This window comes from Mus caroli, chromosome 3 (genome assembly GCF_900094665.2).
Source record: "Mus caroli chromosome 3, CAROLI_EIJ_v1.1, whole genome shotgun sequence".
NCBI lineage: Eukaryota > Metazoa > Chordata > Mammalia > Rodentia > Muridae > Mus > Mus caroli.
The window spans coordinates 91,960,360-91,983,164 of record NC_034572.1 but is presented as its reverse complement, the minus strand read 5'-3'; the positions used below and the strand labels follow the sequence as shown (position 1 = coordinate 91,983,164).

The 22,805-nt window shown below is 40.7% G+C and overlaps 1 protein-coding gene across 1 annotated transcript; it reads right to left on the bottom strand.

Annotated features, from left to right (window-relative positions):
* Positions 1–460: 460 nt before the first annotated feature.
* On the bottom strand, positions 461–21,215 carry Sec22b (SEC22 homolog B, vesicle trafficking protein). The gene is made up of 5 exons (XM_021158199.2): positions 20,994–21,215; positions 14,953–15,062; positions 9,490–9,650; positions 7,696–7,842; positions 461–1,218 (listed from the first exon to the last, which is right to left on the bottom strand). The coding sequence occupies exons 1-5, from the start codon at positions 21,066–21,068 to the stop codon at positions 1,064–1,066; spliced, it is 648 nt and encodes a 215-aa protein (XP_021013858.1). The 5' UTR covers positions 21,069–21,215; the 3' UTR covers positions 461–1,063.
* Positions 21,216–22,805: the final 1,590 nt, after the last annotated feature.

The following is a 22,805-nucleotide window of genomic DNA, read 5'->3' as shown; positions in this document are numbered from 1 at the left end:
AGATTTAAGCAAATTATGTCGTAAAGAAAACCAAGAATTGGGAACGCACAGACAAAGTGGGAGGAAGGGGCAGGCAGAGCTGGAGCTTTAAGCTGGGCCTTTCTTCTCGTAAAGCAGGGCCTCTGACTACCCTGCGCTATATCAACTCTACAGAGACCAAACAGTCCCAGATAATAATGTTCCAAGAGAGTTAAAGAGTAAACAAAGAGGAAGGTGGATCTTTGTAATTTCAAGGCCAGCCTGGTTCATGAGTTCCAGGACAACTGAGGCTAGAAAGACCCTGTCTCAACAAAACAAAACAAAACAAAACAACAACAAAAAAAAAAAAAAAAAAAAAAAAAAAAAAAAAAAAAAAAAAANAAAAAAAAAAAAAAAAAAAAAAAAAGAAAAAAGAAAAGAAAAACAACAAAGAGTAAATGACAGAAAAAAAAATTCATCCTTTTAGTCAAGCAATACTATATAATTTCAAGGCATATTATATAATTGATTTAATTCCAAAGCAACTGTGCAATAAGCAAATACAAAAGGAACAACAAAAGTTAACTTCTTACAGTGGCCAGCACAGGACCTGTGCATCAAGGCAACTAACCCTCACACACTATGAGCCTCACTAGAACATCAGTCACACGCTACCAACACAGGAATGTCGATTAGAGTTAGGACTCCCCAGAGGGCCGCCTTCTTTGACAGAATTTCAGGATGCTGCTAGAATGGGTTGGCTACCTTAAATCTCACTGATGGCTCCATCAGAGAGAGAATGCCCCAGTTCTGCTGTCTCACAAATGTACTGGGAGGGAGAGAAACAAAAAGACAACCTACTGTTCCCTAATACATATAGCTCAGCACCCAGAGAAAGTCTGTCCCAGAGAGACTTCCACATGGGTCAAGCTTCCTTAAACGAGGCGCCATCTTTCATTTTCAGGACAGGTCTTTTCTTGCAAGGTCTTTAGAGGCAGAAGAAGTTCCACGTGGATTCTAATACACAGCCCTGTGAGCTCAGTTTCCTGAAAACATACACCTGTGGGGTTCTAGGTTCTCCCTTACTAGTGACTAGGTTCACATCTCACAGCCACCAAAACCGCACATACACTATCAGCATGATGAAAAACACAGCCACTGCTGCAAGCTTGGCGTAAGTGGAACGCATGTTCAGGTACTTCGCATCCTGGCGGTATTTCTTAGATAGACTGGACAAATTGTTAGCCTTTGAATCCAATGCTGAAAAGAAAAAAAGAGAAAACATTAATTAGACCTGAAGTGGTTTATCAAAAAAAAAACCCAAAAAACATTAAGGTTTAAAAATAACAAAAGTGACTGGCAGAATAAACAAATCATGGAGTTTAAACTATGTTTAACAATAAAATAGTAATTGTATTATCAACATTTGAGTAGGCACACTGACTGCTTTAGAGTGATGGTTTCAGCATATGACCAATGCCGGTTAGTAGCAGCAGATTTCCCCCACCACCTGCCTTCTGCTGTGGGTCTGAGGGTCCTGAGCATGCTGGGCATACAGAGCTGAGTGCTCTGCAGCACCTGGTAGTTGTTTTGCTTCTCTTTTTTAAAGATTTGCTTAGCCGGGTAGTAGTGGCATACACCTTTAATCCCAGCACTTGGGAGGCAGAGGCAGGCGGATTTCTGAGTTCGAGGCCAGCCTGGTCTACAGAGTCAGTTCCAGGACAGCCAGGGCTACACAGAGAAACCCTGTCTCAAAAAACCAAAAAAAAAAAAAAAAAGATTTACTTATTTTAATTTATGTGTATATGTGTATGCGCATGTATACATGACACCCTGGAAGTGAGAAGAGGGCCTTGGATCTTGCAGTGTTAAAGCCACAGACAACTGTGAGCTATCAGATGTGGGGCTGGGAAACAAATTTGGTCCTCTGCAAGAGCAGAAAGCACTTAACCTGTGAACCATCTCTCTATGTTTAGTTATCATATTTACATGCTAAGTGGTCGAAACCACACGTAAGAGGACTAGGATAACCAAAAGCGTTCAAGTAAGCAGATACTGACTACTAAGCTATACTTCCGTGGTGAGTGCCACTTCCCAGTTTCTTCCCAGAGTAAAGATTGCTACAAAATCAAAGCTATTAGATGTAGTATTTCAACACACATACAAAAGTTAAACCGTAATTAAAATCTAGTGACAGGTTCTTTAAGAAAACCAAAACCTCACAAATGCTAGTACGTTAAGCCTTTAGCATTTCCATGAAGACTGCCCCCTCACAGAGCTTAACTATGAAAAGAAACATTCCGACTGACGCCAAGGAATTCTACTCCAACTTTTCACTGCTTCCAAGTTTTGAAAGTCTGTTTCCTGGTCTTCCTTGGACACTGCTTTATCAGTGGTGTGTGATGGCACACTGCTATAGAAAGTCCCAGGAGCACGGCAGCAGAGATGCAAGGACCAGGAATCTAAGGCCAGCCGCTGCTGCTTAGTGAAACCCTCTCAAAGGAAAGAAAAAGAAACAATGCTTTCTGTAGGGGTGGTTCTGATGCTAAGGTCCTGTTCCCCGATTGGTTCTTGATCTGTCAGTAAAGAAGCCATGGGCCAGTTGCTGGGTAGAAGAGATAGGCGGGACAGATAGGGATTTCTGGGTCCATGCTTCTGATAGAGAAAAGTTGACCAGCCATGTGAGATCTCGAAATGGAGTGGCCACATAGACCACTCCTACAGGAGGGTAGTTAGGGATGTTTAGCTGGGACTAGATATAACTGCACAACCAAAGTTTAGGGCAGGTGGAGAGATGCGGAGATATTATTGATAAGGGAATGCTTTTCCAGACAGGAGATAGTAGTGCCCAGCAATTATGTCAAAAGGGCAAGTTGAAATTGAACAACTGTGTGAGTGTCTCTTATCGGTGGATTCAAGGGAAGCTGGGTGTGGGCTGGTAGCGTGGCTGGTCTCAGAATTAAGGTGGAGTAGCACAAGCTACACGCAACAGCTTTGGAATATTTGGAGTTACTTAACAGGCTGGTTTGATTGGGAAATATGGTGTTACTTAACATAAGTGCAACAGTCACTCAATTAGCAACTGGTCCAAGGGATCACAAAAGAAAGAAGAGAAAAAGAAGAGAAATCACCATGTCGATGCTTAAGTTTTCTTATTAAACTAAAACTTTGCTGTAAACAATTGCTGAATGACTCTACATTAGTTGAGAATAAATGGGTGAAGCAACAACCACGAGGCAATATGGATTAAGCAATGATTTGTTTGCTGAAGGCTGGGGTACTGTTGTGGAACTAAGGTTAGTCCTGAGCTGCAATCCTCCTGCCAGGTATGGCTGCACCAACACTCCCAGGCTGGAATAAGTAATATTTAAGAGAATCCCTCTGAATAGGAGCCTTTTGAAACACATGGTATATAAAGACAGGGTTCTCCTTAGAGTCATATGGTAGATTCTACAACACAACAAGGACCATGGGATGTGCAAGAAGACAGTGAGAATCAAAGCACCCATGACTCCGGTCTCTGTGGAACTCACAGTTCTGTAGAGGTAACACCTTTGACTAAAGAAAAATAACTCATCACTTAATAGGCACTAACAAAAGGAAACCTGAACTTGATGAAAATGCACAAGATTGTCCATAGCATGCAAAGTGGATGAGCTCTAAAACAAGCATTTAGAAAGAGAGCCAGGCTGAGACCAATGTTACAAAAAAAGAAAGCACTGTTTAAAGATGCTAATCTTCTTACTGTCCTGAAATTCAGATATGTTTTCCCTCACTTAAAACAACTTCTTCTAGAAGCCATTTCCTGCCCATACATTACTACAGCTCCTTTTTTTGGTTTGTTTTTGTTTTGGGGGTTTTGGGGGTCTTTTTGACCCTAGGAACCAACTGATTCTGCTGAATGCTATGTTTGGTGAGCCACATCTGGAACCTTTTCCAGACCATAAACGTTACCAACAAAGAAATGTCGATTAAAGTAATGTCTATAAAACTGGTCTGATCTGCTTATTTCAGATGAAGACTTAGAAAGTGTTATGGAAGTGAAATGATGCCCACACACTCATGTACTTAAATTCTTGGTGCCCTGGCTAGTGGCACTATTTAGGGACTATAACTTTTTACAGATGAGACCTAGCTGAAGGAAGTGGGTTCTGGTAGGCTCCAAGGTTTTAGTCCCTACTGTACTTCGGGTCTGCTACTCTAATTATACTGGTGAGTGAGGAGGGAAAGAACCAAAGCTGTACACTCCCTAATACCGTGAGTTTGCCATGATTAACTCTATCCCCTCAAACTGTGACGCCCTCCAAATCCTTCCTCCAAAGGCTGCTTTGTCCCGTGTTTGGTCACATCAATTAATGCAAATGATACAGAAACGCCCACAGTGGATCGCCTACAACAAGAAAGCACGCAGAAGACCCTCAGTCCCCTCACTCTATATTTAAGGAATCCCTGAGATAGTTTCTTCACTCCCCAAGCAGGCAAATATACTCAGAGGCAGAAGTGTATACCCTGTCAATCAGTGTACCTGCCAGCCCTGCATCAAACAAGAGCTCTGCAAGAGAACTCTTACCTGTGGACAAGTGGAAATATATAAATTTTGGGTGTAAGAAAATTTTTTGTTAGTCTACTTTATCTCAGGTAGAAACTCTTAAGTTTATTACAATAATAAAGTCCACACTCAAAATTTGATGTTTAAAGACTATGGTGCTATATGCTGTGGTAACTGAGGGATACTGACATAAAGGTTAAATTCTGCAGTGCACAACCAAGGCAAGCTCCCTGCTGATGAATATACAGCAAAGTTGAAATGAGAAATATTTATTATGGAATCTACCTGTAATCATTATGATGAAAACCACAAAAGTATGGGAGACATACAACACTCATAAAAATCTATGTTCAAAGCAGGGCGGTGGTGGCGCACACCTTTAATCCCAGCACTTGGAAGGCAGAGGCAGGCAGATTTCTGAGTTCCAGGACAGCCAGGGCTTTACAGAGAAACCCTGTCTCGAAAAAACCAAACCAAACTAAAACAAAACAAAACAAAACCAGCCAACCAACCAAACAAACAAAAACCACCACCACCACCAACAAAAATCTATCTTCAAAGAGCCTAAGGCTGAAGGGATAGCTTAGTTTGCAAGAAGGTGCCACTCAGACCTGAGGACCTGAGTTCAGATCTACATCTCTCACACAGAAGCCTGGTGCAGCACTGTATGACTGTACATCCACTCTGGGGAGCAGAGACAGGCAAGTCCCAGGAGCTCACTGGCCAGCATAGCTCAGGGAACTCCAGTTCAGTGAGAGCCTGACTTAATAAATATTGTGGGACAGTGGAGAAAAAGATCAGACATCAACCTCTGGCCTCCACACACCCAAGTACAGACATACAACTGCATGCACATACCCACAAACATGTACACCACACACACACACACACACACACACACAAGCACACAGAAATGAAGAGCTTACATGTCTACATCTAATGGTTAAATAATGTTACATATCATATATATTTTGATCTAATTTTATCCAGCTATCTATAACTTAAAATCTTTCCAGATAATACAATCCCCATCACTGAAAAATCTCTACTTCATTTTACTTAATTTACCTTAACTATGTCTATGTAAATTGAGCATAGTAAGACACATTTGTAATGCCAGCATTTAGGAGGCAGAAGCAAATGGTTCCAGGAAAGTCAGAGATACACAGTGACTCAAGGCTGGATAGTAAGATGCATGTACTGCTATTGTAAAGGACATAGGTTCAGTTCCCAGCACCCACGTGATGGCTCACAACTATTCATAATTCCAGGTCTAGGAGATCTGATGCCCTCTTCTGATCTCTGTGTGTGTGCACACATACACACATGCGGTACGCATACATACATGCAGACAAAACACTCATAAGCATAAAATAAAATAAAATAAATGAATATAAAAAAATGTTAAAAGACCATTTCCAAAACATAAAACAAAGCCAAAAATATACTTAAATATTTATGTTAAATATAGATTTATATAAAGTAACTATATATGACACATTAGTAACAACTATATTTTTTCCAGGTACTTGATATAGGCTAGGGAGAAGGCTCAGTGGATAAAGCACTTGTCACACAGGCATTAAGACCTTAGTTCAGTTCCACAAATTCACTTGAAACCAGATGCTGTAGCTCTGAATTGTCCTCACATGAGCGTGTTCAGAAGTTCACAGGCCAGCTAGCTTGGCATATGAAAAGACAAGAGACACAGTCTTGTGGTGTGGGAGCATATGACTTTAGTCCCAGAACTAGGGAGGTAAAAGCAGGTAGATTTCTTTGAGTTCAAGACCGGCTGATCTATACAGTGAGTTCCAGGCCAGTCACTGAGCTACACAGTGAGACATTATCTGAATTTAAACAAACAAACATGTAAAACTCCACGGAGTCTCAATTACATAAAAGACAAGATCAATACTTGAAGTTGCCTCCTGACTTCCATTTTAAAAATCTGGCAGGTAGATCTATTAATAAACATGGCCGAGGAGACAGTACAGTGTTTGCCAGGGCAAGCTCGAAAACCTGAGTAGGTCCCCAGACATAACTAAGTCTGGGGGTTGGGGAGGAATATGCTTATAACTGCAACACTGGGAGACAAATATGTGGACCCCTGGGTCTGCCAGCCTAGCATAATTGAAAACCACAGACCAGGGACAGACTGCCTCAAAACACCAAGGTGAATGGTACCTGAGGAACAGCACTGAGAGCTGACTTTGCTTCCATTTTCATGTGTACACATAAAAACACATGCATACAAATAAACCGACATACTACACAGTACATGCTAAAGATTGTATAATGAAGTATTTTAAGAGTCCAAGGTAGGAGACCAGTGTGGCCTGAGCTACAAGGACCAGGGAAGTCATCTTCAGTTCCTGAAAGGACAGGTGATATGGAGTCAATGCACTGTTAAGAATGGCAAGGAGGAGCTCAGCAGTTAAGGGCACTGACTGCTCTTCCAGAGGTTCTGAGTTCATTTCCCAGCAACCACATGGTGGCTTATCACCATCTATAATGAGATCTGGTGCCCTCTTCTGGTATGCAGACATACATGCAGGCAGAACGCTATATATTTAATAAATAAATCTTTTTTTTAAAAAAAAGGACAACATTGTGAGTCAGAGGAGTATCTTTAAAAAAAAAAAATAGGAGGAAAACAAAGGCCTGGCTGAGACACAGTGCCTGCAAACCCGTGAGAATGACATGTATTTACAGTCTCATCCTCCATGTATAGAGCAGCACACCTTCCATACAGCAGACACTCAACTGACTGACTGAAGGACGCTGAGAGCAGACTAGATCTTTCTTCATGGTCTCAGATTTAAATGTTTCTCAAAAGAGGGCTGCCTTGATGAAAATGGCATTGTATGCCCCTGAACTAGCAGCAGTAAGGCCTCCCACAGGGACAGCTAGCATGAAGCACATCCTTGGCAACCGCCTCTCAGTCTTCTTTTTAATTTATGGAACTTGCACAAATGTTCAGTGTTCACTGGGCTTGGTTTTGTAAGTTCTTAGAAACAGTGACTGCTTCTGGGTGAGTCCTTTGCACTGCTCTAGTGCACAAAGACTAATGACGCAAGGCACAAATCCCCTTCACCTCAGGGGCTTGGCTGTGACCTAACCCCTCGTCAGTCATTTCTTGAGGGCCCCACGGGACTCTGACAAACTGATCTGACATGGTTCTCCGATACCTGAGAGTGCTTCTCCCCGCTGTAGGACTTCTTCAATATTGGCCACCATGATCCTCTGCACATCTTGCAATTCAGTGTTGATGGAGCCTAGATTTCTCCGAGCACGGCTATCAATGTAGAGCTTCTTGGTTTTCTGAATGAAGGTATCTAGAATGAGGACAGGTAACCATTACCAACTTTCCTGGTCCTTCCACCGAAGATAATCAGAACTCGAGTCTACTCCTAATCAGTCACTGTCCACAGTCTTGAGTTTATTCCTACATCTGCCTGCTGTTGGCTCTGACCTCTTCGTTTGTAAAATCTTAAGAGGACCATTCAGGACAACTGTCCCTTGAACATCTCTGAGCCTAAGGCATTTACCATCAGAATCCTTAGAGATAACCAGACCCATTCTAGTAAACTCTTCCTGAAGACAGAAAGATTTCAATCTGTATTCAGAGGACCATTTGGGCTTCATTACTTAGTTCTACGCAACCCCTAAAATAGTGATGGCATTATTAAAAGAGCTAGTGATCAACCAGCAGCCTACTTTCCAAACTTACCCTGTGCTTCCACTTCAAATCAAACATGATAGAAAACTTCCAAAAATACCAAAGCAGAGCTGCAGCCCCATTCATCTGTGGCCTACATGTGCGATTTCTCAACACTGTAGGAATGACCTACCATAGAAATATTGTGTGCTGATACCTTTGACTTATTTGAATGCTGACTCCGTTCCCCTGCACGCTGGGAAGCTAACCTGGATGGAGGACTAGCAGTAGCCCCCCACTAAGGCATCTGCCCCCTCAAGTTGGTCTTCCCCCTAAATATTCTCCTTCAGTTCAGAAACTGAGCCTTCCCTTTACATCTTCAGCCTGAGGGCGGGAACAACTATGTTTATGTCCCAAGTCACCATGCCTGGTGTTGTAGTCCATTCCCATCTTTATTCCCCTGAAGCTTACTTGGGTGAGCCACCTATTTCCTTTGTGAGCTTGACACATGTGTCTTATTAGTCACTTGGATTTACTAAACTTATTATCCAGAAAAATAACATTAAAAAACCATATACATCATATAAATTAGCATGTAGCCGATTTTTCTCTATTATAATAAAGCAAGGTGAAACACCTAACAAACTTGAAAACTTTAGCAAATCTAAAGCATAAAAATGTTTCTCTTTTGACTAAAGATTTCATGCAGTGTATTCTGACTACCTCCTCGCTCACAGTGCTTACCGTGCACAGGCCATTTCCCATGACCTACAGCCAGCACAGCCTCTTAAAGGTTTGACTGGCACTGAACCTTCCCATAATTCCTGTGCAAATACATGCTTGCTACTTAGGGCTCTTATGCTTGCCACTTCTGAATGTAGTAAAGAGGGTTTTCCAATACCATATATTTTACATTAGAGGTTCTTATTCTATTGAAATAAACAATCATCATTTTTCCTGATTTCTAAATTCTGATTTCCATAAAATTAGTCTTATTGTGACAGTCTACAGATTGGAAAATAGAACTCAGTTATAGGATAATCAAGTAGACTTACTTCATGTAAGAAATGTTCATTTGTTACAAATAACCCTAATAAGGAGTCAAACTAGACAACAAAAGGTACATGTGCTACAGGGAAAAGGACAAGACTAGATGAATTTACTAAGAATGAAGCTTTCTCCATTCAAAAGGAAAAAAAAAGGTAAATTTGGAAAGGGGAACGAATCAAACCTTCCCAGGCACATTCCAGGGGGAAACATGTCAATGCTTTAAGTTTTTCCACAGTGCTACTCCCTGAATAGAGAAATGCGGCTCTAATCTTACCAAACTCGATGAAGGAATAGGGCCTAGACACAGTGGGCACCTTCTTCCCATGTTGTTCATCAAATTCTGAGTGCAAGTCTTCTAGGTAGGCAAAGGCCAACTTCTTAGGGAAGGCAGCTTCACACAAAACCAAGTAACACACCCCCTGCTCAATAATGTAGCTGGAGGGAAAAAGCAAGACAAGGTGTTTATGCAGTAATAGTGCTTCAGGCTGAAGCTGACTTTCAGCACTGTATCAACTTTGGAAAAGATTCCACTTAAGTCAGAATGTTCATTTCAGATCACAAACTGTTAGAAGAAAGCAACCATCTCCCCATGTTAAACAATACCCAAAGCCCTGGGTGGGCAAGGGCAGCTCAGCACGTAAGAACATGTCTTGTTCCTGCAGAGGACCTGAGTTCCTCCCCAGCACCCTGCCCACACCATCTATAGCTCCAGTTCCAGAGGATCTGTGGGCACCAGGCATGCACATAGTACACACACACACACACACACACACACACACACACAGGCAAAACACTCATAAACATAAAAGTAAATAGAAAAAAAATCCAAAAGAGTGTAGGCATTGTTTATTCATTGTATATTTTCAATTAATATATATTAATATCTAAGAGGTTATTTTTGAAAGCTACAGGTGTGAAGAACCCATCCACCCTTTTAACCTGTATGACAAACATACTAATAATGAACAGATATTAAAGTCCTTCCTTCCATAACATAAAACAAAACTAAAAATTTATAGAATAAAAAGTTAATGAAAAAACATTTACTGGCACAGAAAAAGAAACATCTCAAAGATAGTTATGTTGCCTATTTCTGGCTAGCAGAATTCTAATCAACTGGAAATCATTTACTAAGGGAATTTTGTGTGGAACTCTTTTTTGGGACAATGAGCTCTCTAGCATTCTGGGAAAGGGCTTTGTGACTGGGATATTCTTGGGGAAAATAAATTTACTAAGAGCCTCTCAAACCCTTTAGCCACAGTACTCTTTTGTTGTTTTTCTTTTTTTTTGTTTGTTTTTCAAGACAGGGTTTCTCTGTGTAGTCCTAGCTATCCTGGAATTCTGGAACTCGCTCTGTAGACCAGGCTGACCTTGAACTCACAGAGATCAGCTTGCCTCTGCCTCATGAGTGCTGGGATTAAAGGTGTGTGCCAGCATTGCCCGGTTAGCCACAGTTCTCGTTCTTCTAACAACACATATACTAATAGGGCTTATATATACAGTGGATAAAATCAGAAGTTCTTTGGTTTAGGTGGTTTAAAAGCAGACACTCTGATAAGATCTCGCATTCCTGCCTTCTGTTCCTGACTCCCGAGACATCCTAGAGCCCCACAAAGAAGAAACTAAAGTTGTACGCACTCTCCCAGGCACAGAGTAACATTTAAAAATCTACCACTGGTGTCCTACCACTTGCTTGGGCACTGGATTAAAGGATCTCTTTGATGTTAATCTGCACTGTCATTTATAACGCTGGTCTCACTCCCAGAGAAGTAAACAGGACTTACTGCCCTACTTACAGCTTCAGGGACACACAATATCAGTCAAGTAAAATCTTATTCTGGCACAGTATTTATAGCCTTTCAGATGAAATGTTAGTCACATTTTACCATATAGCCAAATGGCATGATGTCTGCTTATGCTGTTCTTCCTCACCGTGGTGCTTTCATACACCAGGAGAAATTCCATTTGTTCTCACATGTTCACGCGTCTGTAATTGCCTTTTTCTGTGAAATTTGTATTCCCTTTTCTTCTAGTCCCTTTCTTCAAACACCCAAATAGGAATTTATTGTTTCTTCAAAGTACCTCATCTATGTTTCTTTAACCTGAGGATTGTGACCCCCTACAGCACTGTGCAGCTGAATGCAGGAACTGCAGGAAATCTGGCAACACTAGGTTGTTTCAGAATGAACAAAACTATGAGCCCAAGGTGTTTCCTTCCAGTAGGGCTTTCCAGTGATGCCAGTGTGCTTTACTGCAGCATGCTTTCTGACATACATGCACTGTGCCCTGCAAAGACATTTTCCTGGCACCATTCCCCACCACATAACTATCAAAGAAGTATACATTTTATTATTACACGTTTGATTTTAAAATTTACTATTTGAGTTGCTGACTTGAGTTGCATTAAAATTTTTATTGCAAATTTCATTAAGTGAATTTTGCCATGAGATCTGGACAGAATTTCCACCAGTTTCTGAAATGACTTTAGCCACACTTCTGCCATTCTGCACTATACAGTTATGCAAAGCACTGTCCTCACCAATCAAGATTATAAAATCAAATGAAGATAAACTCTGAAAAATACTGAAGATGTTCTACATCCCGTAGAATCAAATACTCAGTCCAGACAACCCTTTATGTAAAAATAAAACACATTCATCTCATGAGCATGCAAATTTGCTTATGTGTTAAATATAAAATTTATTTGTATACCAAAGAACTATTTAAAAATAAATTAACAATTTATGATCAGTAAATGTTTAGTTTGCACAACCATTTTATGTACCTACACACTCAGTGCCATATAAGAATCCTGTGCACAAGAAGTATAGCAAGTGGAAAGTTTAACAAGCCCTCCTCTAAAGCACTGTGCTTGCCTGAATGCGTGCCTCCATGGGGAAGAACACTGGCTGTTAGAAAGGCTGGGCCTTCATGAAGACAGCCAAGGTCTGGCAAAGAAGCCTTTACGAGCCTTGGTGGAAAAACCAGACTGTAAAGCCCTACAGGAATCAGGAGGAACTTTCTTCCCAGGTCTTTCATTCTCTATCCACTGTGGAGATACAGCCCTCCCACAGTATCTACAATGGATCACTTCCAGGAAACCCACAGTTACTAAAATTGGAAAGTGTCTAAGTCCCTTATATAAGGTGGAATATTTGCATAAAACCCATACAAATCTTTTTGTAGACATCAAATCATCTTCAATACCTAATAAAATATAAATGGTTTATAAATAGCTGTTATATTGTTTAGGGAATAATGATAAAAAAAAAAGTCCCAGGAACCCCACATGTGCTTCATGTAGATACTTTTTAAATTTTTAAAAATATTCTCAATGCATGGCTCTTGGTTACAGACATGGTTTCCACAAAGGCAGAACCTGTGGGTATGGAAGATAACTGTATCATATAACTAAATACACACACACACACACACACACACACACACACACACTCTTTTGGCTAAGTTCTTGAGGCTCTCCTGCCTTAGCCTCCAGAATAGCTTAGACTACAGGTGCACACTACCTGTATGGCCGAATGGTTATATTTTTTGGTGTTTAAATCAAAGTACCTAAAAAACATGCCTTAGATAGTATGTAACTACCTTACAAAATGTGTCTACCATTTTCTTTTTAAAGGATACTTGCTGATAGCTGAAGTACTTTTGTTTTACAGTCCTATTGGTTTTTGGTTTTCAGTTCAAACGAGCAGCTCCTCTTGGTCCTCACAGACCTCATCACCAGGCTGCTGACAGCGAAGCTTGCTTAGTTGGTCCTGTTTTCTGTTGCTGTGGTTTTCCTATAACATCTTTCCTTTTCAACCTTTTCTGTTTTTAAAGATTCAACTTGGCATGCTATTATTTAACAACAATCATCTGTAGATAATTAAAAGTCCAATAAAGTTCCTGTGATGGTCAATACTGACTGGCAATTTGGCAGAACCTAGAACTGCCCAGGAGAGTCCCTGGGCACACCTTTGAGGGAGTTTCTGCACTGAGTTGACTGAGATGGACTGACATCCAGGACTGATGAGGCAAGCTGAGCAGCAGTATTCCTTTCTGCTCCCGATCACAGATACAACAGGACCAGCTAGCTCAAGCCCTTCCCACCATGACTCTCCTGTGATGGACTGTCCATCCACTCTCCTACTGTGATGGACTGTCCTTCCACCCTTAATTTGCACCTGAAGGTCTTCTGGTAGAGCACTGAGACAAGCAGTACTGTGCCTTCCATCCCTCTATTACCTTTGTGCACAGTCCATCGCCATGAGTGTCTGGGGATATCACTCAGTGCTAGGGCACTTGCATGAAGGCACTGGGTTCAATCCCCAGTAATGAAAACCAAACAGAAACCCACCACTTCTATAGCCACTGACTTAGATGCTTTAAAATCCTCTTACAGTTTTAAATACTTATTGTCTATCCCCAATGTATAAAGCAAGATGCTAAATACGTATGTATCGCCTTAAAATCCTTGTTGAGAAATCCTTTGAAGAGAAAACCACAGCTTGAAGATGTTATGTGACTTGGTCTGTACCACTGTTAGTAAGCCTTTGAGCAGGAGTAATAGTCTATTTGTGTCTGCCTCCAGGATGTTCCTAAAGCATGAAGTTATCGATTACTGCATAACAGGTATAGAATGGGCACAGGTTAACAAATTAAATTACTGTAGGCATGTTAACTTAAAAAAAAAATTAAGATTTTGGTGTTCTAGAAATAGAGGCAGAAAAGGTGTTTCTATGAACAGATTGTAGTTTTAAAGCTATATTTACGTTTAAGAAACTGCTACTATTCTGGGCTGGAGAGATCACTTAATCAGGAAACTACATGCCTTGCAAGCTTGAAGGCCCATGTTTAAGCCCTAGAATGTGTTTTTAAGAAGTTCCAGGTGGAGCTGGAGAGATGGCTTGGTAGTTTAGAGCACTGACTACTCTTCCAGAGGACCTGAGTTCAATTCCTAGCAACTACATGATGGCTCACAACCATCTGTTATGGGATCAGATGCCCTCTTCTGGTGTGTCTGAAGACAGGGACAGCGTGCTCACATAAAATAAACAAACAGATATAAATATATATAAATTTATATAAATAAATATAAATATATATATAAATATTTTTTAAAAGTTCCATGTGTGATGACACACATTTATAATCCCAGCACTGGAGAAGGAGACAGGCAGGGATCCCTGGGGCTCACTGGCCAGCTAGCTTAGCCTACTTTCAAGTTCCAGGCCAGTGAGAGAGAGAGATGGCTGTGAAAAGAAAAAAGAGAAAGGTGGATGTTGCCTGAGGATGACATCTGAGGTTGTCTTCTGGGACNCCCCCCCCCCCGCCCCCCCAGTATCACACAAGGAAACAACACACTACTTTTTTTTTTTTAAAGGATTTAAAAACTATGGGTATGTTCATTTCTTTTTAAACGCACATTTAAAAATAGAGTATATGTGTCTGTATGGAAGGGGCGTTATATATGTGAGTTGAGGTAACCTTGAAGACTACAAGAGGGTATTAGATGCCTTAAAGCTAGAAATACAAGTGATTGTATAGGTTCCAGGAACTGAACCGGAGGTCCCCTACAAGAAGAGTAAGTAAGCCATCTTTCCAACCCCTACTGTGATTCTTACAAGGTATTATATGGTATTACAAGGTATTACATTATTCTTACAAGGTATTACATGTACATGTAGTACATATTTAAATGAACACACACACACACACACAAAATCAGAGCTATACTCACTGAAAAGTCATGGCTCCTGCTTCCAAGGTACATCGGGTAGGGGACTGCTCATTCAACTTTCGAAAGAGTTGCTTAGCCTGACTCTGATACTGTTGAAGGTCCCGGCCTGACTGAAAAAAGATAGCTTCATTGAAAAATTTAACACACACCACACAAAGCTATATCAGTTAGAAGGATCATGATATCACAAGAATATTAGGTAAATAAGGTCCTTTATTTAGCAGTTATTAAGATTCATTTTAATAAAGAAAAATAAAACGTCTTACTTTTAGAACAAATGAGAAACCCTAACTCTTAGTATTTCCAAGATCCCAAAATGTAATTGCCAAGAAGAAAACGTGTGCAGGTCATCTATATGCAAGGTATTTGGTGTGCTTTTTACCATTAGATATCTCATAACGCCATCCTGCACACACTCCGGAGAGAGTTCTGAGAACTCATTCTTCTTAAATGCTGGATTATCAACAGAACCTTCCACAAAGTGGAAGGGCATTTAACTAAGACTGTATGTGCATGCCTGTGCTTGAAAACCCCATGAACACTGGCCCTGCAGCTAGTGAGGCAAAATGGGCAGCTATCCTTTATTACATCACTCTATCCAGTTCTCCAGTGTAGGTAGCAAGCTGGAATAAAGAGGGATCCGGACAAAAAGGACAACACTCAAATGGTTAGGATGTATTTCCCTGAACAATTTATTAAAAAGAAGAGGAGGGGGTATTCTATAGTCGCATCATTTTGAAAGGATAAACGCCATACCTTACTAACCTACTAGATTCAAAGGAGAAAAGCAGTACATGAGAATGAGAAACAACACACATTGCTAATCCACCCTGTCCCTGAGAAAGAGAAGAGGACGCCCTGCTAGCTGTGGCCTGAAGGGTCTCTACTGCCCAGACCTGTAAGCTTATGGCATTTCACCACCAAGCTGATGGAAGGAAGTGCAGCCTTTGGGAGATGCTCAGTCATGATGATGGAGTGCTAATGGTAGAGGGTGATGTCCCTGTATGAAATTCCAGAAAGTTAGATTGGCCCCTGTACCTTACAAAGACTCACAGAGTTGCTATCTAAGAATGAGAAGCAGACACCAAATCTGCTAACCTTGTCATCTTGGACTTCTCAGTGTTTTTTGTTGTTTATAAGTCACCTAGTTTACACATACTGCCATTTAGCAGAAAGCCCAAATTATTCCATTTATAGAACTATTTATTTTGTATTGAAAGATAGACTAGCCTTCCTTTGGCAGATATCTCTTAACACCGAAGTAAAAGTGCTTATAATAGTTTTCCCAGAGTCTGGGTCTGGGGTCTAACTTTGTGGAAGCACACCATGAAATATTAAGCTTCTAGACAAGACACTACTGAGCTGACAGCACAAAGGAGGAGGCAGTTAGAACATGGCAGGTATGCAAAGGTACACAAAGGAGGAGGCAGTTAGAACATGGCAGGTATGCAAAGGTACAGAGACAGAAAAATGACAACCTGAAATTCAAAAAGAAATGAAGTAATGAAGTAATGTAAGCCAAGAGAGCCAAGCAGAGTACACTCAATGAATAACTGTGGACCATTTATCTTGTTTAGCATTGTTGTTATGGCAATGATCTGTTATAATGCTATTCATTTGAGAAAATGTTTTTGTGTCAATGTATGTATGTATGTGGATATTATATCAATTCATACATTAAACATTACCTTATAATAACTATTACCATATAACATTATATTGGCATTATCATATTAAGCAGTATACATGCATGCATCCACCCATGACTGGTCAGTAAGTACATGTTTGTAAATATTGTCACATGCTTTCAGTCACTAAGAAGTAATGCACAATATCCTATTTTGACATGTGAATGGTATTTATCAATCTAGTTGATTCACCATGCCATTATACGGTATGAAGAGATCTGAACCCACAACAGCACATGTGCCCAACTAATGCTGGAAGTGTTATAAAGTGAAAATGAAGATCAACATATATGATTGTCAACCCTGGCTTCACACTGGAGTCATGTAGGGATCTTAAAAATTAGTTACGTGCAATCTCCATTCCTAAATCAATAAAACAATTGTTTTCAATTGCTAAAAGCAGATGAATGCCTTACCTTAAAGGCAAAGCTGAAGAAAACTCAATCCACACAAAAACAAAACCACAACCTTGCCAGTCAAATCAGGATTAGCACAACCCTTCCAACGCCACAGGTGTAATGTAAGTATTACTACAGTCTGAGAGAACAAAACTAAAAGTCATACCAATTATAAGATAAAATGGTTGGAAGCATGCTACAATTTCAGAATGTGCTAAGGAAGAAAGGTAATGGCATGCACTGGGACAAATCTACATAGATTATAGTATGACAGCCAACATAATGCTGGTTCAACAGGCATTATCATTCCTAAGAACAAAACCATCTTGGCTAAATAATGATTTTTTTTTTTTGGCATAGTCACATAATAGACTATTAGGCAGCCATTAAAATATTTAATGGTGTGAGACAATGTTCAACATATACAACTGTTAAATGGAAAAATTAAGTTGGTCTTAAATATAACACATTAATTTTACACACACACAGGGAGGGGGAAGGAGGGGGAGGGGAAGACTATGAGAATATCTTGAGTAAAGATTTACTGAAAATAAGCATCATTAGCATCTTGAACTTTTGGTTATATAAGTTTCCAACCTTTCTAAATAGCATGGATTAATCCTATAGTATAAAACCATTCATCCACCCCTGTTCACTCCATCTTTGCACAAAGAGTACTACGTGCAATTCTGGTTTGTAAATTTAAAGACAGGCTAGAATTTAGAAAAACACTTCAAAAATAAACAAAGTTAATACTCATTTTCTGTGCAGGGACTAATTTCAACACTTTACATACTTTAACTCACAATCATTATACTTACTCTAGGAGGTGCTTAGAATTATTATGCCAATATTCTATTTTAGAAACCAAATTTTGCCAAAGACACTATGGGGTTAGAAAGGGAAGAGCTAGGATTTGGCCTAGATAATCTGACCACATATAGCCCCTCTTCAAGCACTATGACATTCCACTTCCCTGATTAAAATTGTTTCAACAGTAGATCCACCTTCTAAACAAAGTCTTGTCAATCATGTAATTCACAAGAAAAGCTCACGGAGCTGTGTGAGAACTAAGGAAGATCCGACAAAAACAACCTAACCAGTGCTTTACAGACAGACACAGCTTTCAATGTCAAAGTCACAAAGGGCTCACAGTCCCTTAGCTCAGCTAAAAATACCTAGATGCCCTGCTTGTGCTTTCCACCTCATACAGAGAGCAAACCTCGGTCCACAGGATATGTTAGTGATCCAATAACGAAGAGAGGGAGAAGAGCTGGATTTGCCATGAGGCAAGCACGATTATCCACTATCATGAAGATCGACTCTATATTACAAAAGGTACGTGTGCTTTCCTCAGAACCTCAGGACTTTTCCCATCTTGCCTAGGCCTAGTGGACAACTAGTGCTACCAAATATCACCCTTCACGTTTCTAAGAATGTTTCAGTTTTGTTTTTGTTTTACAAACCAATGAGTATACCAAGTTTACTTAACAGGCACAGGTGAGAGGTTAGACAGCCAAGCTCCACCCCATCATGGACATCATGGATGATGGATGACCTCATGAAGGTGCATCAGAGTCCCCTTTCCATTATCGCCCACTTCTTACATCAGTATTGTCAAAGATCACCAGCATTTTCCAAGAATGTTTAGCTAGGTCTTATCATTGATAAATCCTTGATGAACTCAGCTGGTCAAAGGCCAGTTGGACTAAGAATCAAGAGGCAGCCATTTTCCTCTACAGGGAATTATAGTAACCGCCCTTACGTGATAAGGGTGCGAGGCGGCTTGGCTGCACAGCAGGTAGGTCGTTTGTTTTTTTCTGGAGCTCTTGTCATCTACCTGGTAGCTCCAACACTTTTTCCAAATCTGAACTGCCCTTCCAGAACTAGAGCAGAATTAACGCCAATACAATACTTTTCAGACAGAACAGAAAGGTAGATAAAAGAAAGTGCAAAGGAAAAACGTCATTATAGAGAAAAGAAAAAAAGAAAAGAAAGAGCAGGAAAGGGACAAGATTATCAGTTAGCAAGTCTGGGATTGAGAAGAGAAGGTTGTTTCTCTACCTGTCCTAAGCCTAAATTACTAGGTAAGCAGTCAACACTGTATAAAGCACTGTCTATATTATATGTGAATGTTACTCTCCTTCCTGTCTTAGCTGAATACCAGTCATCTTCAGTAATAAGGCAGTTAAGAGCTTACACAGGGGCTGGCACCTAGTAAATATCTAAAATTAACTCAAGTTGTATCAGTACAAATAGTTAAAAGTATATGCATTACTTTGGCTTAGATAATTAGAGTACTTAATATAAGACTATTTGGTCAAGATAATCTATGTCTTAAAAGCAATTTCTGAGTTTGGTGTGGTGGTCTACACCTGTAACTCTAGCATTCAAAAGGCTAAGACAGAGGGATCAGTTCAAGGCAAGCTCTATCTAGAAATTGTCCCAATTTTCTTTAAAAAAAAATGTTATTTCCCCATTAGTAAGAAGTGACTACGTGGTTGAAAAGTCTTAAACAAGACAGTACACAATAACGATTAGGAACGAAGGTTCTGGTCTAGAGCCAAACTGATACTGATTTTAAAAACAATAGCTTACTTAATAAAATACTGATTACTGAAACTGGCAATTCTCAACCAGGACTGATTTTGTCCCTAAAGGAACTTTTGCTACTGCCGTCTGGAAGTAGAGGCCAAGGATAGACGCCCTACAAGGCACAGGACAGTCTCTTCCAACAAAGTATCAACCAGTTCCAAATGGGAACAGTCCCTGATAAAAACAGACCAACCCCCAAAGCACCGCACCAGCACCACCAACAACCCCGGGCACATTCCATTACCCTACTTGTTAGCGGTGTGACTTTAAGCCTAAGAGCCTCTGTGAAGGGCAATAAGAGCACACACTCTGACATGGAGGAGGACCAGAGACATAGTGCCCCTAGCACTCTCAGGACAGTGCTGTTCTGTATGAGGCAGTGTGTGACGTTCTGTCTACTATCTTGATGGTAAAACGGAGTCTGAGACCGATGCTTCTGCAGACATTGAAGGTTCAGAAAGGCTTATTATTTAAAATCAAAATTAATAAAGGGAAATGATAGAATCACAACCAGAAAAACAAAACAAAACACTTCTGTGGAGAACTGCTCATCAATGAAACAAACCCACTTGGCAGACCAATATCAAATAAATACCAAGTTTAAAATTAAGAAAGAATCCATGAATTTTTTCAGAAAAATTTCAAAGCAGAGAGTAGGGGCCCACTAATATGGAGTAGCATTTCAGACCCACTTTGGTCCCTCTCCTCCATTAGACTTCAATGCAACTGATCAGTTTCTGCCCATCTCTACCCCACTGCTACCCCTGACGGGGAAAATATTTTTCAAAGGAAGTGTTCTCTAAGACCCCCCCCCGCCCCCGCCCCCAATCTCCTTTGTCCGGATCATATTCTTGGGCTCATCCGAATAATATACTTTATGAGAGCAGGAGAAAATCAGGCATAGCCGTGAAAGTAGGCACTTTACTGAACCTTGACAACTTTATAAGTGGCAATATTACCTCATCCTCTATCAAAATATGTCATCGAGCTAGGTCAGGGATCAAGAGCTACAGGAAAGCGAGGTGAAGAAACCAAGGGTTGGTCTTCCCCAGATATATTAGTCAGCAGCCTTAACAGCAGCCCAAAAGAAAAGTCCTAAATTCTAACAAGGTCCCTAAAAAGTCATCACAAACTGGGTGATCAAATTAAACCTGGATAAGCTTTCTCCCGGGCTTCTGTGTAGAGAGGAACAGTTACCACCATAACTCTAACTCCTTCCACGAAGATTTCTTCTCATAGGTAGTCTCTTCACGAGCAAACGGTAAAAGAGCTCTCGAGAAGAGGGGGAAGGAGTCTGTGAGGTCGCTAGGATCTCACTATCCGGGAGCAGGGCGAGCTCCGGGCTCCGGCAGCAGCTTACCTGCTCGTCCTCCTGCATCGAGGCGGCCAGCGGAAGGCCGTCCGCCACACGGGCGATCATCGTCAGCAGCACCATCTTCCCTGGTTACGGAGACCAGGCCGCCTCAGTCACTGCCCCTTCTTCTCCCGCGGTGGCCAGTTACACCTCCGGCTGAGGTCCCCAACAGCTAGCTGCTGGCGTCTCCACTTCCCGCTGAGGTGGCCGGAAACGACTTCAGAGCTTTCCACTACCGGTCCTTCCAATTGGCTTCCCACCGAGAACCATAACCACCGGGAACTTTAGTTCCGCAGTCATTCCTCCGACCAAGTCCCGCCCACGTCTGCGAATTTTTGTTTCCTCTAAGTGGTGTATCTGCAAGAGGAGTGGCACTCAAGCTTAGCAGGGCTGGAAAGGTGACTGAGAGCGAACTTTTTAGACGAATGGAGTATGAAGCAACTGTAAATCTATGTATTTTCAGATTTAATTTTTTTTTTTTTACAGAACATGTTATGTATAATATTTTATAAGCTGTGTATGTCTCAGCAGAGATTCATTTCTTGAGGGTTTTTCTGGCCTGGGTGTTTATACTGTCACAAAATTTTTAAACAGTTTATGGTAAGAGATAGGTAAATAGGAGCTGGAGAGACCGTCCCAGGGATCAAGAACTCTGGCTGTTCTTTCAGAGGACCGGAGTTCAACTCAGCACCCGCATGGTGGTTTACAACCATCAGTAACTCCAGTTCCAGAGGAATCTGACACCTTCTTCTGGCCTCTCCAACCTCTCCACGCAGGTGCTGCACAGGCAGGAGTGGAAGTAAACCACCCCCACACATGAAACTTTTAAAAAGAGATTAGCAATATTTAGTATTATATATATTTATTCATATATATATATATATATATATATATATATATATATATATGAGTAAATGAAGAAGTACAGGACTCAGGGATCACATACATCATTAGCCTCCCCAAATATAGGTTCTTGGCTGCCTCTGTCATGGTATAGAAAGGGTAATCTTACCAGGCTTTCCAGTAACTTGGTTTTCAACTTGCTTTTGAAGCAACCTCTAGACAGACAATCACCGTTAAGGAAGAGTCCTCATCTCTCTGTTCTTTGGTGTCCTCATCAATGAGATAGGGATATTCTTGGCCTCAAGAGGGTTTTTGTAAATATTAAATGAGAAGAACGTGGAGGTACAGGGGTTTTGTAAACTTAGAAAAGGAAGGAAGAAAGGAAGGAAGGAAGGAAGAAAAAAGAAAGAAAGAAATTATACAAATATACTTATTACATTAGTAATAACTATTCCTTGCTAAATACTTATAGTTAGTGTCTTATCATTATCTGAACATTTAACTAAACAACTCTGTGAAATTTGTTAGCTGAAGGCCCTCACTTTATACTTGGGGAAGACTGCAAAGATTTTTCCAAGTAGGTCATGTAGCTAGAAGTGATGTAAACAGGCTTTGAGCTCAATTTCAGCTCTAGCCACTGATTAGTAAGCATTCTCTCATATTATCTCTCCTCTTTCATATATAATGCCCCCCTCCAGACAGTGTCTTGCTATGCAGCTCTGGTTGGCCTAGAACTCACCTATGCTGGCCTTGTATTTACAATCACATCCTTCCTTGCTTGCCACTGCTCACACCTAGCATTTGGCAACCTGAGCCAATGTGGAGTGGAAATCAATTTTGGAGTGTATAATGCCTTATTTGGTAGAATCATAATACATTTAGAATAGTCTACAGATACCGCTGTCTTTAACTTCTTTCTTCCATTCAACAAAGATATGTCTTCTACCATGATCTCAAATGATTGTTATTGATCCT